The sequence below is a fragment of the Erpetoichthys calabaricus genome, chromosome 5, assembly GCF_900747795.2.
Source record: "Erpetoichthys calabaricus chromosome 5, fErpCal1.3, whole genome shotgun sequence".
NCBI classification, from domain to species: Eukaryota; Metazoa; Chordata; class Cladistia; order Polypteriformes; family Polypteridae; genus Erpetoichthys; species Erpetoichthys calabaricus.
In genome coordinates, this window is record NC_041398.2 from 220,802,997 (window position 1) to 220,827,606 (window position 24,610).

At 37.8% G+C, this 24,610-nt stretch overlaps 1 protein-coding gene across 1 annotated transcript in view; it reads right to left on the bottom strand.

Moving 5' to 3' along the window:
- Positions 1-24,610, bottom strand: part of dcc (DCC netrin 1 receptor) — an 899,751-nt gene that overhangs the window by 269,721 nt on the left and 605,420 nt on the right. The window contains exons 8-9 of the mRNA XM_051928027.1: positions 13,618-13,774; positions 7,240-7,394 (exon numbers count right to left, since the gene is read on the bottom strand). Of these exons, the coding sequence (XP_051783987.1) occupies positions 7,240-7,394; positions 13,618-13,774 (312 nt within the window). The remainder of the gene's footprint in view (positions 1-7,239; positions 7,395-13,617; positions 13,775-24,610) is intronic.

A 24,610-nucleotide genomic window follows, 5' to 3' on the forward strand; every position in this document is an offset into this window, starting at 1 on the left:
AAAGTGGAAATCCCCTGAGACTGTTACAAATGATAACTGGGTATTTACATTTTACAAATTATTACTTATGGAATTACTGTATCTACCTGTTCTTTAGTTTTTACTTTCTTTTGTACCTCTGTTTTACCATTATTATTGTAAAACACTATGAACTAACTTCAGGTATGAAAATGTCCTGCATAGATAAATGTTGTTACTATCTGCGTCTCAAATTAACAAAGCATTTACTTGTACATAAACTATTGAGGGTGTCTTTACCTCTGTTCAGTCCTTTAAATCCTGGATGTCTTTTGCTTGTTAATGCTTGTGTTAGCAGGTTGGCTGAAATATTTGTTGTCAGGGCATAGGTTCTGCTAAAATTGTTCTGTACAATTCTTTTTAATTTAATATATTGAAAATAATTAATACATAATTGATTACAAAAAAAAAATAATATAAAAACATAGGCATAGTTGACTATAACCCTGAACTGGACTAGGAGGATTGAAAATGGATAGATATTGAAAGTAACAAGGGATGATGATAAGTCAAACTCAACAAAGATAAATTACAGTCAGATTCCTCACTTGCAGGAGCCTCCCTTAATTAGGAATGTCCAGTCTTATATTTAGGTCTACATACTAAATTTATATTTCATATTCTCTTTTCTGGAGTCATATTAATATTTTTCACCTTCATTAGCATTTGGGCAAAAGTGACATAAATAATAGACAGGATTGAATGGACTAACAGAATGCAGACTCTTATGGTCTATAAATCTTAAATTTGAATATGTTTAGAATTAATCTACATATTTGGTTAATGTATTTTAAAATGTTGAACATTCAAGCAATAATCCAGGTCTGATTACTCCACAGAAGAAACATAAAACAAATAAAAGAATGGCTTAAAGAGATTAATATCTCATCATAGTGGTCTGATAAAGATGAGCATGACCTTATCACTAAACAGCTTACCAAAACTTGGCAGTATCAAGTAGTACAAGTCAGAGCACTCACATTAAACATAGAAAATACTCATGAATATTTTGAGATTTTGCACGTAGAACAATTACAACTGGACTAGATTAAATCTGTAAAGCTGATTTGTATGCAGGAATATGGTTCTTTCATTATATTCGAATTTCACATCAGGCTGACTCTTTAACCCCTTCTCCAATTAAATCAATCCCCTTTTCCATTTTTATGCATTTCCCAATCTAAATTGTGTTCAGATATGCAGATTTCCTATGCATACTGTATATTACTCTTTCTAGAATCACAATTAAAATCTGGCAACAGTTTAGAATGTATTTAAGTTGCCACTTTGCAAACAAGATTCTAGGGATTAATATTGAGTTCCTTAAACATATAAATAATGCATCATACACTGCTAAATGACTCTTTCCTATTTTTTAGATAAACATTTTATCTATTTAAGACGTCTATCATAACTGACTTAGGTATAGGGTCAGTATTTAAATATCTACGTGTCACTGGGCAGATATCTTATTAAAATTTTATTTCATATTAAGAGCAGCAGTAGGCTGGAGAAACTATCACCCACAATGCATTAAAAAACATTCCACAGTCATGATGGGACACAACATGTCTATTCTATAGACTGCATGATCCAATATTACCAGCTAAGTTTGAATAAACTCTGCAGTTATAACTGTAATGCAAATCAAAAGGGTTTGATTGGCACAACTTTATACATCCAGAAAAATGTAAATTACAAGAGAAAATAATTAAGCCACCTGCAGTGCAGTATGTCCGCTTTTGGATCATTTTGGAAATGTTTCAATGGAAGGCAGTGTTTGCCCTGGGTATCTCTGACACAGGATAAGAATAAAGCTAAATATATTTCAGAAATGCAGAATATATCAAGGGAAAAGCTCAAAAGAAACTGGTTGCTGAAAAGTAAATTAAAATAAAGCAGAATCATATTTTTGGTAAAGCATGCTGTCGTAGATCACATATTCTACTAACCTGTACCTACTGCAGATCTGGGTCTTTAATATCCATCTATTCATCCATTATCCAACCTGCTATATACTAACTACAGGGTCATGGGGGTCTGCTGGAGCCAATCCCAGCCAACACAGGGCACAAGGCAGGAACCAATCCTGGGCAGGGTGCCAACCCACCGCAGGACACACACAAACACACCCACACACCAAGCACACACTAGGGCCAATTTAGAATCGCCAATCCACCTAACCTGCATGTCTTTGGACTGTGGGAGGAAACCGGAAGGCGCAAGGCAGGAAACAAAACCCCGGCATGGGGTGGGGGGGGGGGGGGGGGCTGGTGTTTTGGGTCTTTAATATGATAAATAATTTCTATACACTGCAAAAAATGCATATGCTAAAAATGGACAAAAAAAACTTTAGATGGGAGTTGTTTTGCTTTTATTTAGCAAAAAAATATGCCAATGGGGTTTCTTAAAATAAGCTAAATAATCGTAAAAATACATAAGTCAATAATTCTTACAATAAGGAAAACAAGATTTAATGTCATGATATACATATTTTTCACTTGCTTAGATTTCATTTTTTGCAGTGTATAAAAAATAATGTAGATATGAAATGTAGAACAGTAATCCATAAAATTGTCAGTTCAGTCTTCATCTTGGATCTACTGGATATTCTTCATCAAGGCACTTTATCTGACAAGGCTTCAGATGTAAAAAAAAATATGAAAACAATTGTACCACTATGATACGCATGTCACTCTGGATACAAATATTGCCTAAATGTAATATTAGAGCAGCGGGTTATAATAATAATAATAATAATAATTTATTATATTTATAGGTGCCTTTCAAGGCACACAAGGACACCTTACAGAGCACATTAATAACAACAGTCACAACATAAAATTAATAAAATATTACAGTACAATAAAGCCAGAATAAATACAATAATAAAACTGAATTTAAATTTATCAGCTAAAATTATCAGAGTGAATAAGCCAGCTTAAAAAGATGTGTTTTAAGATGAGATTTAAAGGTAGGAAGAGAGTCGATATTATGAATGTCTTGTGGGAGAGATTTCCAGATTTTTAAAAAGATGTAAACAATAAAGTGATTTTCCAATTACAGTAAACAACTCATTATCATTATCCATCCATCCATTTTCCAACCCGCTGAACACAGGGTCACGGGGGTCAGCTGGAGCCAATCCCAGCCAGCACAGGGAGCAAGGCAGGAACAAATCCAGAGCTCCAGCCACACACACACACACAACAAGCACACACTAGGGACAATTTAGGATCGCCAATGCACCTAAGCTGCATGTGTTTGGAATGTGGGACGAAGCCCACACAGACACGGGGAGAACATGCAAACTCCACACAGGGAGGACCTGGGAAGTGAGCCCAGGTCTCCTTACTGCGAGGCAGCAGCGCTACCACTGCGCCACTGTGCCGCCCCAGTAAACAACTGCTGCAGGTAAATAAAAATGTGAAATGAAGTGTAGAATAAGCAGGACCTAAATAATATAACTTTAAATATTAAAACCTAATTAATCCAATTCAGGGTTATGGAGAGCTGGAATCTGTCCTGACAGCACTGCACATAAAGCGCACACCAGTTCATTGCACATCTAACCCATGCACACTGCCACAATCACACAGGGCCAATTTGGAATTGAAAACTAATGTGCGGAGGGGGGCTGAATTTTTTTTTTTTATTCTTAAATTTTATCAGCTTTGATTGCTATGTTGCTTTGTTGAAACAAAATTAATTAAAAAAGGAATGTATAACTAATGTGGGCAGCACAGTGGCGCAGTGGGTAGCGCTGCTGCCTCGCAGTTGGGAGACCTGGGGACCTGGGTTCGCTTCCCGGGTCCTCCCTGCGTGGAGTTTGCATGTACTCCCCGTGTCTGCGTGGGTTTCCTCCAGGCGCTCCGGTTTCCTCCCACAGTCCAAAGACATGCAGGTTAGGTGGATTGGCGATTCTAAATTGGCCCTAGTGTGGGTGTGTTTGTGTGTGTCCTGCAGTGGGTTGGCACCCTGCCCGGGATTGGTTCCTGCCTTGTGCCCTGTGTTGGCTGGGATTGGCTCCAGCAGACCCCTGTGACCCTGTGTTCGGATTCAGCGGGTTGGAAAATGGCTGGATGGTTAGATAACTAATGTACCACATATAGTCATGTGATTACTGTTCATGTCCAAATGCATGAGTCTACCATTAGAAAGAGGAGACACAAGTTAGAACAAAATCAGAGAAAGTCATCATTTTGCCCATGAACACCCAGGCAGGGAGCAGGACTTCTGAAACAATATGTTCACAGTACAAGAAAACATGTTTGGCAGAAATTAAAGGCAGCATTTGACCACCTGTAAAACATAGTGGTGGAAATGTTGTTGGGCTGATTTGCTACATCAGGACCTGGGCAGAACACCATTATAGAATCCACTAAGAATTCATCAGAGGGTGCCTGAGGATAATATGAGGTCATCTTTTAGAAAATTGAAGCTCGGCTGAAAGGACACCCTGCAACATGACAATAACCTTGAAAATATCAGTAAATCCACCAAGTAATGGCTGAAAAGAAAAGAAAAATAAATAAAGGGTTCTGGAATGGCCAAGGTAAAGCTCCTGTGAAGATGCTGTGATGGGATTTAAAATGTGCTGTCCACGTAACAGTTATAGCAAATGATTACTTGAGGTTGTTTCTGCCAAAGGGGCAATACTACTAGCTGTTGGAGCCAAGGGTGTACTTACAATTTTTCACAGAAAGAAAATGCATTTTTGTTCATTTTTCATTAAATAAATTATTGCTAACTCAAATTTTTTTTTTCAATTACATCATCCTTAATATTTAAACAATATCTAAACATATATCTTAGACTCTATTACTTAACTGTAAGAGCCATAAACCACCCTACATAACTTGCAAAGCAATGTCTTACATTATCTGAAACAAGAGAAAATCCAGTTTCCCTCTACAAGGAGCTTTTTCAGAATTTAGCAGGAATTCATTAATGCTGCTCTTAAATAAACATGTCTGGCCTCTGCTTAACCTCTTTGCTGTATCAAAATACACGAGGAACTACTTCATTATAGGCACTCTGCTCACAATGCGCTTTGAATTGGTTAGATAAGGGGTGCTGAGTTTGACTTAATTTAATTTAAAACAGAAATGTTTGGAATATGGTGTTGATTGCTCTGTTGGCTGAAATGTGTTTCTTCTTACTTTAATGCAATTTATAAGACCAGTAATATTCAAAAGGAGAAAAAATAAGATGATGTAAGTGAGGGAAGCTTCCCTACAATGATCAGAAAAAGCAACACTCCACCTGGGAGCATATTATGTTTCAGATGACCCCCTATACTAACTGACAGTTGGGCACTATAAGATTAAAGTCTCTTATACTGTAGGTAACAGCTGCTTCATAGAGGGCCCCTCTCATAAACAGGGTGGGAGAACATCTTTCTATCCATTATTATGTACAATCAAGTGATATGGCTTTAGAAACCTAGTCCATTGTACTGTTTCTTAGCTGAAGCAGCTATTCTGGTTTACAGTACCTGCAACCGTGCAAGAGATACCCGACAGCCGCACTTGTGTAAAATTAGAGATACCTGTCTTGAAAGTGACTTATGTAAAAGCCTGTCAGAAAACTACTCAGGTAGGACGTTTAAAGTATCTGATATGCTGTATAAGTGTGTTTAATTATGAAAACTACAAGTAAATGTAGAATATCTTCTTCTTTTATGTCCATCCATCCATCCATCCATCCATCCATCCATCCATCCATCCATCCATCCATTTTCCAACCCGCTGAATCCGAACACAGGGTCACGGGGTCTTCTTTTATGACTGAACATAATCAAAAAGTTCTTAGAAATGTGTTTTAGCCGCTTTACAATCGCTGAAGTATGAGCCAAGTAACAGCAAATTTAAACAGTGACATTCAGTGCGCCCTGGACATCTTAATAGATGTACTCTAATTCAGTGGGATTGGCGCTAATGTGAGAGGTGTACAGGTTTCCTCTGCTTTATGTAGTGTAACGTACAGGTAGAGCTGCAACGGATTCTTTTAGTCTTCATAACCCCTATAAAACATCCCAGTAGGTAGTTTATTCATGTCTGTGTAGTGTGGCAGTTAGAATTTATAATCTGAAGGATTTTATAGATCTTTTCAGGCAGTGTAGTGTGGTGGTTAAGGCTTTAGACCTCAAACCCTGAGGTGGTGGGTTCAAATCCCACTACTGACACTGTGTGACCCTGAGCAAGACACTTGACCTGCCTGTGGTCCAATTGGGAAACCGAAAAGAAATGAAACCAATTGTATCATAAATGTTGTAAGTCGCCTTGGATAAAGGCGTCAGCCAAATAAATAAAATATAAATATATATATAAGAAGGAGCTAACCTGTCTCTAAAAACTATTTTGCAAAGTGAATTCTTGTAATGCAAATAGCAAATTATAATTCATTTAAATTGAAAGCATAATTAAAATAGTATCCATTTTTCTTCAAATAACAATAAGCTACATGAAAATTGCCAAAATTAGTTTAATAAAAATATTAGTTTTAATGTGGCATTGCTCTTCATTAACTAAGTTTAATAAAGATCTATAACTAAGTTTCACATTTAAAGAAATAACCTTTAGGCTTTTCCTGGGCTTTTCCAACTAGTTTGCGATGTGTTTTGGAGCCATGATACCCAGAGTAACGTGACAAAACATGTGAGATGAGTGCACAAGAACACCTCGCTGCCGCCTGCAGATCAGCCCTGACTCTTTAGGCAGATTGCACTGAGGAACACAGCAGCATCAGCTATGGAGATACCTAAGAGTGAGATTGCATGTCACCAGCGTTCAGCTCCGGCCTAAACCTCCAGCCTCGCTCTGTTCGGAGACTGCAGTTAGGATACTGTCTGAGTTCAGCATCACATCAGAGAATGACTGAGACTGGAGGTCACCAAGACGCAGACCTGTCCAAGTGGTGTACTTGGATTGTTGGCTTAGATAACTGGGTGTTTAGTGTCAGACAGTGGAAGCCTGTATTTTAGATTTGGTGCAGGTTTGTGTAGCCTGTTTGATTTTTTGGTTTAATAGTGCAATAAACGAATGCGTCTAGGAAAATATATTGGAGTACAGGTAGCTAGTTGTGTTTTAAAATGTAAAGTAAAATTGAAAGTATGAGTAGACAGGAAATTTTATACTCAAACAAAACCTACTAAAGTACAATAACAAAGTATTTCTTTCTATAGTTATATATTTATTTCCAGAACTTGCTGATACTTACATTCTGGCTGGGTGGATACTTTCAAAGCCTGTGAGGTCTCTCCTGGTCCCCGGTCATTGTAAGCCACCACACGGAAAGAATACGTCGCTTCGGGCTTTAAGTTGTCAATGGTAATCTGCAGTGCTCCTGGCTGTGATGTGTTCATTGCCCTTTCCCTGTGATAACATAGTAACAAAGATTAGAACAAGAAAATAGAAGTTATAATTAGTCCTAAGCAAATTTAAACAAATTAGAAAGATTAAAAAAGTAGCAAGACCAAGACTGCAAAAGTCACAAGGGACTATTGTGTCCAAAAATACCAAAACAAATTTCTTCCATTCTCCATCTTTTTTTTTATTTGATTGGTAGTCTGCAGCAGATATAATCCATAATTAGCATGTGATTTATTCTTTAAAGGATTAGAGAGTGACTGTGTATGTGACATTTTGCTATATTTATATATTTTTGAAAGATAGATAGATAGATAGATAGATAGATAGATAGACAGATAGATAGATAGATAGATAGATAGATAGATAGATAGGAAAGGCAGTATATAATAGATAGATAGATAGATAGATAGATAGATAGATAGATAGATAGATAGATAGATAGATAGATAGATAGATAGATAGATAGATAGATAGATAGATAGATAGATAGATAGATAGATAGATAGATAGATATGTAAAAAACTCTAATTTGGGATCTAAACTTCTGCCCACAGAATAAAAACGTGAAATTAATTAATTGTTTACATATCCTTTTGATCATTATTTTTTATGTTAATATACTTTTTAACACAAATTAAATTTCTAAAGCCCATCAGTTACATTATATATATTAAGAATACAGCTCTGATTTTAGATATTTCATTTTATTCTGTTGAAAGAGCTGCTTATAGAGTGACAAGGTGAAGGCAATTTGTAGCAATGCTGTGCTGGGACCTTTGACTGGCTAATTCACACCTTAGAGGATTTTTAAACGGTGATTCTGTAATGTCTCCTTACCCCAAACACTACAGGTATATACAGCAGGTCAATTTTCATAATATAATATAACATTCAATATTTTGTATAAACTATGTATTAATTTGAATAACATACGCAGGGCATTTATTATTTTTTAATAAAAAGACAGCTAAATAAATAACAAAGCCTGGAGATATATCAGCTCAGCAGGTAAGTTTATTTCTTTCTGAGTTCCTTTTACTAGAAAATCTCCGTGTCCTTATATATGATTGATGATACTAAATTATCCCAGTCTGGGTAAGACTAACATGTCCTGTGATGCAATGCCTCCAGCACCAGGGTTGGCTCCTGCCTCATGTTGCTTGTATTGGCTCTGCTTCTATGTGACTTTGTATTAGAATGAGACATCTGAGACACTGGAGTGTATTTTTTAAAACAGATTTAGTGAATGTTTTCCTCCTTGTACTTTGTGTTTCCACCGACATCATCAACGACATGCAAGTTAGGTTAATTAGCGATCCTATATTGGCCCCCCTGTGAGTGTGTGATGGAGAAGGACCCCGTTCAGGATGTTTTCCAGGCTTGCACCCAGTGCTACCATGATAGACACTGCCCTCTGCAACCCAGAACTGGATTAAGATGACTTGAGAATGTTATGTTATACTATTTAAGTGAATCCAATTTTCTAATCCTTAGAGACTAAATGCTAAATTTGAGTTCATTGGTTGACTGAGCAGTTACGCTTCCCAGGCCCATAGCTAACAACCTTACTTGCATTTCAAGTCATCTTTTCCAAAAAGGGTGAATATGTCTAATGAAAGGTATTGTGCCTTACACCTATTATAATTATTAATACATTAGGCAGAAGAGAAAGTGTATATTGTATTCTGTGTGGAGCCTTTGTACTGACTGCAAGCCTCTGCATTTGAAAAACAGAATTCATAAATGAATACACACAGTATGTAAAGTATACCACAGGGCCTTTACATGAAAAAAATGCTTTAAAAAGAAGACCTGGAAATACAACTGCAGTGCTTTTCAAGGAGCCATAATGTAGCTATTAGTTCCAATTGTAAGTGCAACAGACAAGAACAATGAGAAGTGCCTAACGGTAATCAACGGTCCCAGACAGAATTTAATATCAAGTGCGCTTTTTACACCACTCTTGATGTATTATTGCCTTATATTTATTCCAGTGGATAGAGACTATCATTGAATATTCACAGTGATTTTTAAAACCCCTTTGTTACATGCAGCTAGAAAGCATTTTTTCCACTTCAGCAACATTAGACACAATTAAGCTTATTCCCACATGATAAATTAAATTAGGCTATTTTTTCATGCCCTTATTAAAAAAGTAGTCAAAGATTCCTTGTATCGTTTGCTTTTAAAAAGACAAAGTCATATTTTGTGAACTATAAATATGTAAGGTAAGTTAAAAATGTTACAAAGGCCATAGCAAGCTGACTAAATATTGCACTATATTAAATAACCAACTGGTCATACAGCCAGTTTTAATTTAAAACGTGGAAAATGGATTCCTTTAATTTAAACATTTGACCTCTGTGCACGTTGACTGCCATTTACATTTCTGGCTAAACATTGTGAGTTTTAAACAGTAACAGGGGATTAACAAACCCCAAGATGCTTTACTACCAAACTTTGGACACCATGTTTGAAACCTGGACTGCTTGATGAACTTCCTTGATCACTGCTTGGGTATTCATGGTTGGTTTTGAAATGTGGTGCACTGATTTGCCTTTCTGTTAATCCATCCTTCCATCCTTCTAACCTAATGATCAAAAATTTAGGATTTTGAGATGCTGATACCTACCAGAAACATCATCAAAGTGCACCCTCACATACTGTACATACACTTGATACACGGCAAATTGAAAGCTGCTAATCCATCAAAAACACACATCTTTGGAAAACCATTGCACACTTGGCAACCAAGCCTGGACAGGCCACCAGCTTTCTATTCTCACCAACATGAATTTTTTCTTATTATGTAATTACAAAATGTTCAGTAACTTGTTGCTGCGATTCTATGTGCCGATAGCATATTTTAGTTTACACAACCATTCTGAAGCTCATCTAATCTTCAAAATGTAAGTTCAAAGATACATGGCAATCAGTCCTGTTGTAATGATATCAGTTTTGTAAATTGGATAAATGGATTAGATATTGGAAGAACAGACAGTACATGAAAATAATTCACATAGCTTTAAATTCTTGGAGTGTCCAATGCTGATGACCTAAAGCAGGCATTTCACATCTCTGTGCTTATTGGGTACGCTCACCAACACCTTTACCTCCTCAGATATCTGAGGAAAACCCAAATATCTCCTTCTGTTATTCCAACTTCCATAGGTTTGCCCCTCCAGCTGGATAACATCCTGTATGGCACCAACTCAGATGAAGACCGCAAAGCACTGCTTACCGTGTGGTGAACTGCTAGTGTACAGCTTCCTCCTTTCACTACCTTATAAAGTTAAACAGCATTATTAAACACCTTGGACATTCTGCATAGCCACTGCTCTTCCTCCATCTTTAGGGACTGTTAGCACATGCCCCATTAGATTTTTTTTTTTTTGTTCTTTATTTCGCCTTATACAATTTCTTGTATTAGGAATTTGTTAGTTTTCGCATACCCCTTGGGGTCAGAGTGCAGGGTCAGCCATTGTACAGCGCCCCTGGAGCAATTACAGTGTAAGGGTCTTGCTCAAGGGCCCAGCAGAGTAGGTTCTATTTTGGCAGTGACGGGGATTCAAACCAGTAACCTTTGGGATACCAGCACTAATCCTTAGCCACCACTCCGCCCTGATTTAATGACAGCTTTATCCGTAGGCCATAAGGTTACTCAACAACTGCTCACACTGACAACTGTATGAGTGGACCAATGTGTGATTCTGAGCTGTGTAAGCCCATGCTGTAAAAAGCCCGGGCTCCTAGAAACGATTGAAATCGTCAGAAAAAAAATTGAAATGCAGAGTCAGCAGTTTTGTTTTGCAGATGTGCTCGCCCCCTCGTCTATCAGAGGCTAAGTGAGTTTCTGTCTTGTTTTTCTTTCCTCGCTGGTTTTACTTTGGCGACGGAGTCGCTTTCTTTCAGCTTTATGCTGTAGCCTCATCCTTCTTTCTTCTTCCGACTCTTTAACTTGGGGCCACCTTGCCGGCTCTTTGAGCTTCATGGTGTAGCCTTGCACTTCTGGGCTGGACAGACAGACACACACACTTCCACACATAGATATTCATATATAAGATATGTAATAGATGGTGTGGTATTCATTATCTATTTTAGGTATTACACTGCTGTCATTCATCTGATTGTACTGTAAACACAAAACTTGAATGTGAACTTGAGAAGAATACGGATACAACTGGAATGAAATGATATAAAATGGTGCAAACCCTGGCATCCCTAATGATGGCTCAGTTGAGAGCACTTTCACCAACAATGTCATATTAGATAGATAGATAGATAGATAGATAGATAGATAGATAGATAGATAGATAGATAGATAGATAGATAGATAGATAGATAGATAGATAGATAGATAGATAGATAGATAGATACTTTATTAATCCCAATGGGAAATTCACATTCTCCAGCAGCAGCATAATGATACAATAAATAATATTAAATTAAAGAATGATAATAATGCAGGTGAAAAAAAGACAATAACTTTGTATAATGTTAAATGTTAACGTTCACCCCCCCGGGTGGAATTGAAGAGTCGCATAGTTTGGGGGAGGAACGATCTCCTCAATCTGTCAGTGGAGCAGGACATTGACAGCAGTCTGTCGCTGAAGCTGCTCTTCTGTCTGGAGATGATACTATTTAGTGGATGCAGTGGATTCTCCATAATTGATAGGAGCCTGCTGAGCACCCTTCGCTCTGCCACAGATGTTAAACTGTCCAGCTCCATGCCAACAATACAGCCTGCCTTCCTCACCAGTTTGTCCAGGCGTGAGGCGTCTTTCCTCTTAATGCTGCCTCCCCAGCACACCACAGCATAGAAGAGGGCGCTCGCCACAACTGTCTGATAGAACATCTGCAGCATCTTATTGCAGATGTTGAAGGACGCCAGCCTTCTAAGGAAGTAAAGTCGGCTCTGTCCTTTCTTGCACAGCGCATCAGTATTGGCAGTCCAGTCTAATATATCATCCAGCTGCAATGGCTAAATAACTAAATAGTAAGTGCCGCTGCAGAGTTGATAGAAAGAATAGTACTATGCTGCCTGTGGATTTGCTGCTGACCTAATTATCTTCACATGAAATGGATGGTACTTTTGATAATGTATTTGAAGTCAACCATTTATATATTATGTCACACACGTGCGCATGGGAGGAAGCTAAAGTGCTTAAATGAGGGTAACTCCATGCCAGACCAAGGGGTGGCGGAGTGCACTAACCCTTTCTCTCTTTCCTCTGCAGACCAGTTACGGGATATTCCGCCTGGCCCAGATGACGGCAGTTCTGGTTCCGGGACCGATGATGTCACTTCCGGATCACGGCCTGATGATGTCACTCCTGGTTCCGGACCACATGACATCACTTCTGGTTCTGGCCTTGACGACCTCATTTCCAGTTCTAACTCTGCTGACCTCACTTTCTCTGCCTAACCATAAAACTGCCATTTTGTTTCCTGCAAGTCAGTTCTGTTTTGAACTGAGTGATCATGACTGCTCAAATTTTTGCAATTTGAACCCAACCTACATTATACGGGGTGACTACCCCAAACCTTTTTGTGATGTTTTGTCTGTTCTTTTGACAATGACTTACTTTAAAGCTGCACTCACCTCTGGAGACAGGCAGTGTGGCATAGTAAGTTGCAGCTCCTCATTCCATTGTTAATCTGAGGCATTTTAAAACGACCCTGCTCTCCATCCACTATTTAATGTGTATATCCACTTTATGTGTACGGGGAGCTGGTGCTTATCAAAGCAGTGTAGGGTATAGAGAGACAAGAGACATCACTGGGCAGGGTGCCTGTCCACTACTGGGCACATACATGCTCATCCAGTCACTAATTAATCGATCTAAAGACTATAGAATTCCCTAGTGAGACCACATGTGGAGTATTGTGTGCAGTTCTGGTCATCGAGCTACAAGAAAGACATAGAAGCACTTGAAGCTATGCAGAGGAGAGCAACCAGATGCACCTTAGAACAGTTTAGTTTTGAGCAGAGCAGACGGTGTGGGGACCTAATCCAGGTTTTTCAAAATACTTAAACACATCAGTAAAGTAGATTTGTACTTGTGGAAATTGAGGAGAAATGCATTTAGGACAGGAAGCAGTTGTTCACTCAAAGAGTTGTGGGAATCTGGAACATACTACTGAGACGTGTACGTGAAGCAGAAATCTTAACAAACCTGGAGAAGGATCAAAGATGTAAAAAGAAACCAGAGTCCATCACACATACCTGTTGACTCCTTCTCTGCTGAAGAAGACACTATACGTCTGGATTGATCCATGGGTCTCTGCAGGAGGGCGCCAGCTTAGCCGGACAAAGCGACTGGAAACCAGGACAGGGACCACATCTCGGGGGGCAGAAGGGAGGGCACTGGTGCTCGGGACAACTGAAGGGGTAGGAAAGGAATCAGTCAGAATGGTGGAAGGTACAAGGGAAGGGACTGGTGGGACAGGGGTAGGGCTCACCTCTGCGTATGAGTAAGGGAGCAGAAGGACCAGGGTTCAAGAGCACAAAGAGCATGCATAAGCAAGCACCAAATAAAACCAGAGATATAAAAAAGAAGCAGATTAAAAGAAGAGTTTATTCTCTTAAAATATGAGAGGATTAAAGTAAACCAGTAACAGTATGATAATTATAAAAATAAATAACTAAATAAAAAAGAAAAAAACAGTATCAATAAAAAACATATATCTACACAAGGGACTTTCAAAATTTTCCACACTTTCATATTTTCATTGGAAACAGTGAAAACATGAGGAGTAGTAATTGGGCATTAAAAAGTTGGTATGACGCTGGGAAAATTGCATCACAAAGGAAGGTGACTATGTAGAAATATGATGTAATTTGTTTTTGAAATTCTTAATAAATAGAGTTAAAAAAATAGTTAGATATAGTTAAAAAAAAGTGCAGAAACTTTTTGAACACCCCTCGTATATATAAATAAAAATGAAAAAGGGGTAAAAAAAATTAGGCAAATAGTAACAAAAAGTAGTATTACTTCTATTTTATCATACATTTTATATAATAAAAAACCTTAGTGGTACTTGGTATTTGGCACATTGTATTAATCCCTGAGGGGAAACAGTAGTTTACATAAATAATGTTTTCTTATAAATGGTCAGCAACATAGGTACATAATATAGACTGCAAATGATCCATATTAATAAATCTAGATGCAAACATTAAAATGATACACAGGACTTTGCTATGGTAGAAACTTGGGTTGCATCTTAAACAAGTAATGAAAAATTAGCAAAAAAAGCTGACATTCTGTTAAATAAACACAAATTGAATACAGCTGTTGAATCTAATAATAAGGATAAAAATATGAACAGGGATCATTAAGGAGAGATTCTAGGCAAATATCGATTGTGAACAATTTTTTTCATGGGTACACTCATTTACTTATAATTTTTCTGAAGGCTACCTGTTCTTTAACAAGTTTTAAGAGTGACCTTTCACTTTTAGCCTTTCCTTTATGCAGTATGCTCATTGAACTCCTGTTGATTAATTTTGTGCAGCAAACTTTATTCATGCTATGAACCACTTTGTAACAGTACTCACTATGAAAGACACTATACTGTATAAAGGGTCCTGAAAGAATGGCTGCTTTGTGTGATTAGTAAATGATGTAATTTGGCCACTATATACAAAGAAACACAAACACTGATAGATAGATAGATAGATAGATAGATAGATAGATAGATAGATAGATAGATAGATAGATAGATAGATAGATAGATAGATAGATAGATAGATAGATAGATAGATAGATAGATAGATAGATAGATAGATAGATAGGGCCAGGACCCTTGCCCAGTCTCTACGCTAGGAAGGACCAGGGGAGAGAGCGTATCTGGAGCACTACCTCCCCCAGAGCACTAGGTGGCAGCTCCCCTGGGTTGCAGCAGTGCCTCAGACTCCCACAGGGTTCCATGGAAGTGCTGCAGGAAGTGAACCAACAAGCACCAGCAGCCACTACTCCAGGAGCCAGAGTCGGATGGGAGAAGACGAAGCTTACCAGGAGGAGTGTAGGAAAAGAGAGAAGAAAAAGAGAGAAAGGAGAGAAGTGTGCTTTGTGACTGTGCTGTACACGTGGGAAACAGGGGAAGGTGTTTCCCACGGAGAAATGAAAAAAAAATAAAAGTGTGTGTTTGCACTTGTGTACCATATCTATCTGTGTCGGGTTGGGGAGGCTGGTGCACCCAATTGATGGTCCACAATAGATAGATAGATAGATAGATAGATAAATAGATAGATAGATAGATAGATAGATAGATAGATAGATAGATAGATAGATAGATAGATAGATAGATAGATAGATAGATAGATAGATAGATAGATAGATAGATAGATAGATAGATAGATAGATAGAACTTTCTCAAAGAGAAATTTGGTAACATGGAAAATTATAGTAAAGAATCAGAAAACACACAAAGAAGCTGCAGCCTCCCTGGGCATATACTGGTGAGGTTCCCATTCTAACAGGTGGAACGGCTCACCAGCTTGCCTACCACACATTACTGCACACAAGCACTCACTTCTCTTGCCTCTTAAACTCTCCTTCTCTCTTGTCTGTGATGCAACTCACTTCCAGACTCTAAACAAAATGGGCCATTGGCAGTCAGAACCCTCTAACCAACTTTCAGAAGTCACTTCAAATTCAAAGGTCAGGAAAATCTAGAGCTCCCTTTGGTAGTTCCTGACATATGTAGCCCTCTCATCAGTGCCCTTAAGGCAAATTCTGCTAAAAAAACACCCAGGGTTGCACAGAATGTTAAATATTCCAAAACAAACTAACACCTACTTTTACATGCATATATAATAATGAACGGTATCCCTTTTTTCAGCACATCCACCTTCTCAGGCAATGTGTAACTTCATTAACAGAGCAAAACAATACAAGCTTATTATTCACTAGCAAAATACCCGCGCTTCGCAGCGGAGAAGTAGTGTGTTAAAGAGGTTATGAAAAAGTAAAGGAAACATTTTAAAAATAACGTAACATGATTGTCAATGTAATTGTGTTGTCATTGTTATGAGTGTTGCTGTCATATATATATACATATACACATACACACACACATATACACACATATACAGATATATTATATATACATATACACATATATTTTTTATATATATATTTTTTATATATATATATATATATATATATATATATATATATATATATATATATATATATATATATATATATACACATACATACATACATACATACATATACACACATAGATGCACTTACAATAACATATAAATCAATATAAACAACATTAACATCATTATCATATGAGAATATGAAGTAATATATAAGAAGCACATTTCATATAAATATAAATTATTAAACAGTAAAATCTTCTTCTATAATTTGCTACCGTGGCTTTTCGTTGGTCTGTCCAGGATTTTAAATCACCTGTAGCTTGCAAACCGTTTCACCTATTGACTTGAAATCTGGTACACATATAATACGTCACGTCTGCTATCCGCTTTATGGGTGATGATTGTATTACTCTTTTTATGTTTATTTTATTTTAGAATCAACTCCTATCTGCGCACACCAGGGCGGCCGTGGGCAGATGCGTATGGTGTATTCACTCCATGTTATCGTGCATTGCGCTGTCACTGGTATTTTGATAAAAGAATTTGAACAATATATAAGAAGCGTATAAATTATTAAACAGTAAAACATTAACATTTAAGAAGTAAAGTTACATTGAGTACTACTGCAGTGCCTTCGGGTATACCTCATTTTTTGTTTGCCCGTTACATGCTTAAATGTATACATTTTTTGGTGTACCTACCCGAGAACACGCGACATATAACCGAGCGTGGGAGAAGCATGGATTTTAAACACGCGTTGAGTTCATCTGCTGGTCTCCCTCGTGGAATAACTGGTAATGTTTGTCTAAAATGTACAGCGAGTAAAACGACATTACCTCCTTTTTTTTTTTTTACGATCTCTGAGATCTTGCTTTTTTCGTTTCAAGGCTTCATAAGCTCTTTTATGTGCCATGGTGTACTTAATAAGTAGTAATTATCCCAAACCATCATCTTTGAATGTTGCAAGAGTTTCGCCTTGTATGTAGATCGGGGTAATTACATTCATTGCATTCCTAGTCTGAATCACAATCTGATTGTATGGGTGGTTACCTGGCACTGTAGGGTTGCCACCCGTCCTTTAAAATACGGAATCGTGCCGCGTTTGAGAATGAAATTGCGCGTCCCGTTTTGAATCAATACTGGACGGGATTTATCTCGTATTTTTTTTATCATTTTTTTTTTAAAGCAGCGTGTCATGCAAATCATCCCACACGCATTTTATGAAGATGCCTCCTTTCCTACTTTTGATTGGGTAATACTTGATGTCATCGTTAGTTTGATTGGTCTTTTTAACTGTCCAGTGAGGAGGGCGTGTCTTTTAAGTACAGTCTGCAAAGTGTTGGCACTGAGATGTGGCGTCAGCGCCATAGTTGAAGCCCCTAACGTTGCGGTCAGCAAGTCGGCTAACATCCGCCATGTGCCGTCTTTCAGTTGCGAGAAGCAGATCATAGAATGGTTGAAACTGTTGCCCTTAACGTTGCGCCACGGCGTGTGGTTCATTTATACCTCGTGTCTTCTCATGAAACTTTTATCTCGCGAATATGTTATTGCAATCCGCAGCGGGAGCGTTTCTATAAACTTAATTTAAAGTTACGTTTTACACCGTGCTTTGTTTCCCTTATGAACATGCTTGTATGCTTCACTCGCTCCGTTCTCAATTGTTTAATTAATTTTTTGCTCTTCGCTGTTTCCGGCTGTTCCTCCATTTCCCCCTACTTCGTTCTTTTATCTCGCGAATATGTTATTGCAATCCTTAACGGGAGCGTTTCAATAAACTGATTGAAAATAGTTTTGCATTTACCTTTTTAGTAAAAGGCGAGCTTTTAAGCCTGAGAAATCACCCCGTAAATGCACACGTTTAATTGCACATGTGTTAATATGTATGCTTACACAGTATTAAAAGACAGTCAAAAATTAACGTCATTTACCTTCGTTCCCGCATGTGACTTGTGCTGTAAATCTCTTCCTTGTTTTTAGTTCACGTGATTACGTAGGAGGCGTGATGACGCGATACGTGACTCCGCCTCCTCCATTACAGTGTATGGACAAAAAATATGTTCCAGTTATGACCATTACGCTTTGAATTTCGAAATGAAACCTGCCTAACTTTTGTAAGTAAGCTGTAAGGAATGAGCCTGCCAAATTTCAGCCTTCCACCTACACGGGAAGTTGGAGAATTAGTGATGAGTCAGTCAGTCAGTGAGGGCTTTGCCTTTTATTATTATAGATTATTCATCAGGCATTCCTTTCTCAAATCCAAACACAAACTACAATGTACTGAACTTTAACATTACTTTTTAATTAAGCTGGTAGAGGGAGAAAGGAAAACAAATATATAAATACATTTATCATCTGATATGTATCAGAAGACATATATTATATTATAATAGAAGACAGAAGACATATATTATATTATAATAATAAAGTGAGTCTTTAAAGTCCGTGGTAGGTACCTATTGTTAGTGCACACTGGAGCTCAATTCGAAAATGAAATGATAACCAAAAGGAAAAAATATCAGTATGGAACAGTCCATACAGTACTTCCATGTACGTTACACTTAGTAGTAATACCAATATTTATATTTGGCTCCACCCGTGTAGTAGTGAAACAAGACAAACTTTAAAAATGAATACTTTTTTTTTTAAATGTAATAATTTGTACTGAGAAGAATTTATATTGATAGCTTTCGTATCTGTGAGCCATACAGACAGACTTTGGATTTTCATATATATATATATATATATAAAAATATAGATAGATAGATAGATAGATAGATAGATAGATAGATAGATAGATAGATAGATAGATAGATAGATAGATAGATAGATAGATAGATAGATAGATAGATAGATAGATAGATAGATAGATAGATAGATAGATAGATCTTGCCCTAAGGTTTGTGCTGATGGGTTCAGCTCTGGCTGATATAATGGCAAATGTGAATGAGTTCAGAAAATAAATTAATAAATACCTCAGAATTACATTAATCCTTAGCATTGTAAGAAACAAAGAAAAAGCAAACCATACAAAGGATTTTGCCAGAAGCAGCTGGGGGTTTATTGATTTAGAGGACCTATAAAACCGTGTATTTGTTAACATACAACAGAGCACACAAAAAACCCACCTAAACAAACAAAACCTTTCACCGTGGTGGTCAGGAGTGCAAAGCTTCCAGAACTGAAGACATAAAAAAGAGCAGTAGGAAGGAAAAAGAAAATCAATACAGACAGAAATATAAGGAGCTGAAAGTGTTGAGTCTACATTTGTGGTTTTGCCTCAGGGATTCTTAATGGGCCTCAAGTAAAGTACCCCATAGGGCACTGTATAAATGCTAAAATGATGTTTAACAGAAGCATATATCCAGCCAAAATGAAACTTTACCACGTATTATAAGGAAAGACTTAAATAAGATTAGCAAGTGAGTATTCGAGACTGCTCTAGTCTTCCACCATTCATTTCTTGTAGGAGCTCTACAACGGAATTCGTTCAAATAAAATTGGATGCTAACGTCAGTTTTTTCTTTTTCCTTCTTAACTATGTTTTCGGAGTTTCTCCTTTTATGCTGAGAACCTCACGCTTGAGCACTGCAGTATTAACCCTACAGCATGTGAATTGCTGTCAATGTCCATTGTGGGGGCCCCCGCCTTGCAATTGCTTATCTAGAAATTGAAAACAAATTTGCCTGTGGTGAAACATGCTGCAAAGAGCTAATAATACTCTCCTCCTCATATGCACTTTTCTGCACAAAGAGGGATGATTAGCCCTGACATAAGAAGCACATAAATACAGGGTTAGCTTATTTTCAGACAACAAAATTACCAGCACATTTGTCACAAAAGAATCTGCCATGTTCCTAATTGCAGGATTCTACACAGAGGAGGAGATGGTCCAGAAAGAAAAAAGTCATCTCCTGTGTCTGTCTGTATGTGTGTGTGTGTGTGTGTGCGTGTGTGTGCACGAGTGCCAGTCAGTATTCTCCTCCCTGAGATTATACCACCCTGAGTCTCATTAGTAGTCTCTAACCTAATGTAGCTAATCAGTCCTTAAGTGATGCCTTAATGGGCTCATTATTTAACATTTCATTAAAATGCTAAAATCTAAATTTGCCAGCATGTCCGCTCAAGCCTGGCATGTGTCTGGCAGGTTTAAAGCACACTAGGAAGCATAGGCACCTGAAATGACAACTGGGGTGTGGCCACTCACTGTGATCAACAATGAAGCAACTTAACAAGCACAATCCCCTCCGTCAGGCAAAGATGCTATAAATAGGCAGAGATGTCCTGAATTTGGTTCTGGCCGACTCATTTTTAATTCCATGAAATCTATTTTGCTCCACTCCGTGCTCATGTTTCATATAATGAAACTAGCATTTCAGTAACTGCCTGCGCCTGTTAGCATTTTGGGCTGTCGAGAGAGACAGGGGAATTCTCAGCAAAATTCGGTGTATTAATTATCATTATTATACTAAGCATTTGCCAGTAATTATACTAACAAGCAAAATGCTAAACAAACAAAAGAGAAAACACAGGCGCTCACAACGGCATCACGTGCTCCTAATTGGATCCCTTTTCTGTCCCTGAAATGTAAACCTATTAAGTAATTCTGCTTTTATGGATTGGCAGAGATAATGAGTGAGGCATCAATATAGTGAGAATGATAGCTGAGTGGATAGCCCATGGATAATTTGCTGGCTAACTGCCGACTCCGTAGTCTTTCAGTCCATCCAAAGAGTTTGATAAATGTTTGCTTGCACTAAACCAAATCCAGACTAATTGCTTTACAGTCTGAAGTTGCCCTCTAAACACCCAGGCAGTCAAACAGTTCGAGCACATCGCTCAAAATGGACAGACCCAAAATAATACACATAAACATTTCATTTACATTATAATACTCAAAACGGCAGCCTAGGAGGATTATAATGTACTGTATAAAGCTGCCCAAAAGCACTCCAGTGAGTTTTTATTGCAGTATTTTTGCACTAAAGATCAAGCAAACACTAACAGGGGTCGATTTCCACTTTCAATCATCCTTCATTTTATAACAAGTGGGTGAAATATCTTTTATGTGGATCAAACAGGCATTCTTCGTTTCTAGAGCGTAGGCACAGTGTCCTAGTGGTGAAGGTGTTGAACTGCCCTGCCAATCACCGATCTTCAAATCCTGACTTCGTGTTATTTTGGACAGTCTAGGAAAATAAGGACAAGCTTGTTTCGCTCAATGCTGTGCTCTCATCCCAACTTCTCTAATGCTCTAATTGTAATCTACAAGTTAATGAATATGTCAGCCGTTTAAATACTGTACAGCTTATATGGTCACTATTTTCACATATAAAGAGCTCACTGAAATTCTTACTTGCATGCATACTGAGGTTATGTAACTTTTTTTTCTTTGGAAAATTCTGGTAAAACGTTGTGAAAGAATGAGCCTCAACGCACTGGAAAGGTTTGGGGCAGCCACCCGCATATTGTCCCTGGCCGCAAAAAGGGTTTTTAAGTAAGCACTGATGTGCATGGATTGAGCTCCAGACTGAGCTGAACTGATGGTGGAGAAGATGGCGGTTTTTAAAGGGTGAGACCTGAAATGACATCTTTCTTGGCACTGGAACCGGAAGTGACATTGCTGTTAAATCAGGCAGGTTTTCTTATATTTGGCCTGCAGAGATAACATAATAAGGTTTAGCGCACCCCACCACCCCCTGGCCTGGCGGGTAATTACCTCCACTTGGTCCATACAGCTCCCTCCTGGTGCATCTTGCCCTGCAAGCAGGTCCTCCAACTTACTGGGAAAACTTTGAGGTTGGTGGCACGACTGGCACTCCAGCCACAGTAAATAAAAAAACCTCACACTGTTCCAGTGAAATAAGAGCATGCTCCCATCCTCTTTGAATAAATCTTTCTTTTTGAAAGCCTTCTTATATTTAAGCAGGATTGAACTCTCTTTCTCCAGAACTTAAGGCTCTAAATTGATTGTCCACTTTGATATTTGTCGCATGTGTGCGACAACGTGCTGTTTTATTTTAGTTTTGAAACACACGAAACTCAAATACACAATACTTTCTTTTTCTTATTAAATTCATATTTGAGCCTAGTTACACACATAATTTGAAATTTTGCTTTGAGTTTCACCATACTGTCATCTTGTTTTTAACAGGCTCCACAATTCTGAGCGTCCATTACTATGACGCTATACTAGGCATTGTGTCCCAGTAGTAAACTTTTTTTTTGTGGATACTTCTAAAACTCTCCCGCTAGAGGTGTTGATTTAGTTCTGAGGTCACTGAAGTTTTGCATTTTTTACTCTGACTTTTGACTTGGCATAAGCACATGGTTGATTATCATTTTGCTTTGTTTAATAATGACATTTCATCTCCTGATCCATCCTTTTCTTACAGTCAGCCTCAGACCTTGGCCCTTGTCAGGGTGTCAGTACAACTTCCTTGCCTTGAATTGTCTGTAAGATAACCGTTTCTGTTGGGGGCAACTCCCCTAATTCAATAATAGTCATCAGGTGTGCTAATTCATGTTGCTCTAGCACCTAAATATTAGACAGCCACTGCATGACAGCACTGGCATGTTTGTTGCCATAAAGTATTATTATTATTACACAAATTAAATTTTTCGAAGTATACAAAAGGTTACACCAAATTGAATATTTTTTATATATATATATATATATATATATATATATATATATATATATATATATATATATATATACATATACATATATATATATATATATATATATATATATATATATATATATATATATATATATATATATATATATATATATACTATATATATATATACACACTGGACGACCCCCGTGGCTCCTCCCACGTAGTAGTGAAACAGGACAGTGAGGATGTCTGCGCCTGGCTCCCTACTCCTGACATCACACTTCCCCGTCCCCTCGGCCGGCAGCCTCTGTCTCGGATTAGCATGAATAGATTGCTTCTGCAAGTGAACTATGATTCTTAGAGCGATGACAGAAGTCGCACAATCAACCAGAATGTTCAAGCAAATTATAGAAAAATATCCATTAAGTAGTTCTCTCGTTTGCTAGCTAAGTGGATATAGGCTGGTGCGTGATTGATGAGGGCTCCACCCCCTCCCCTCTGCCCGCTGTGTGTCTCTCGGATTGCGCAAATAAATTGTTACTACAAGTAAACTATGATACATAGAGCAATGAGAAAGGTCGCAAAATGAACCGGAATGTTCAAGCAAATTATAGAAAAAAAACAGATCTAAATCAGTTAAGTAGTTCTTTTGTGAAAAGTGGACAGACATACAGACAGACGTTGCATTTTATACATAGAGATATACATACATATATATATATATATATATATATTGTGGTGTGTGGCCGGCTAAATATTCCAGCCCTCACCCCCAGGCCGCCAGATGGAGCTCTCCCAACAGCGTGGACGTTCCCCGAATTCCAGCAGGGCCTCATGGACTTTGTAGTTTATATGCACAGCCCTGCTGGATACCTTGGGGACCACCAGGAGTCGCTGTGGGGAGACTGCCGGACTCTTACTTGCCCTATAACCCGGAGGTGCGTCATTATCACGTGACAAGAGGAAACGACGTGCTCCCGGGTTGAAGAAAGGAGCTTTTTATCTGACCCGGAAGTGTTCATGATCACATGGACAGAAGGGAGAAACACTTCCGGGTCAGGGTGTATAAAGGCCTCATGGGAGAGCCCAGACACTGAGCTGAGCTGGGAGGAAGGGTGGCGAAGTGTCTGGGAGTGTGGAGGATTGATTATTGTGTATTGTTTATTGGTTAGTTATATGAATATTGTGGAGTGGAGGGTGCTTTGTGCACTGTATTGTCTAAATAAATATTACTATTGGACTTTTACCTGGTGTCTGGAGTGGTCAAAGGGTTCAAGAGGATGGCAAGGGCCTCAATCTGCAACTATATATATATATATATATATATATATATATATATATATATATATATATATATATATATATATATATATATATGTGTATATATATATATATATATGTGTATATATATATATATATATATATATATATATATATATATATATATATATATATATATATATATATATATATATATT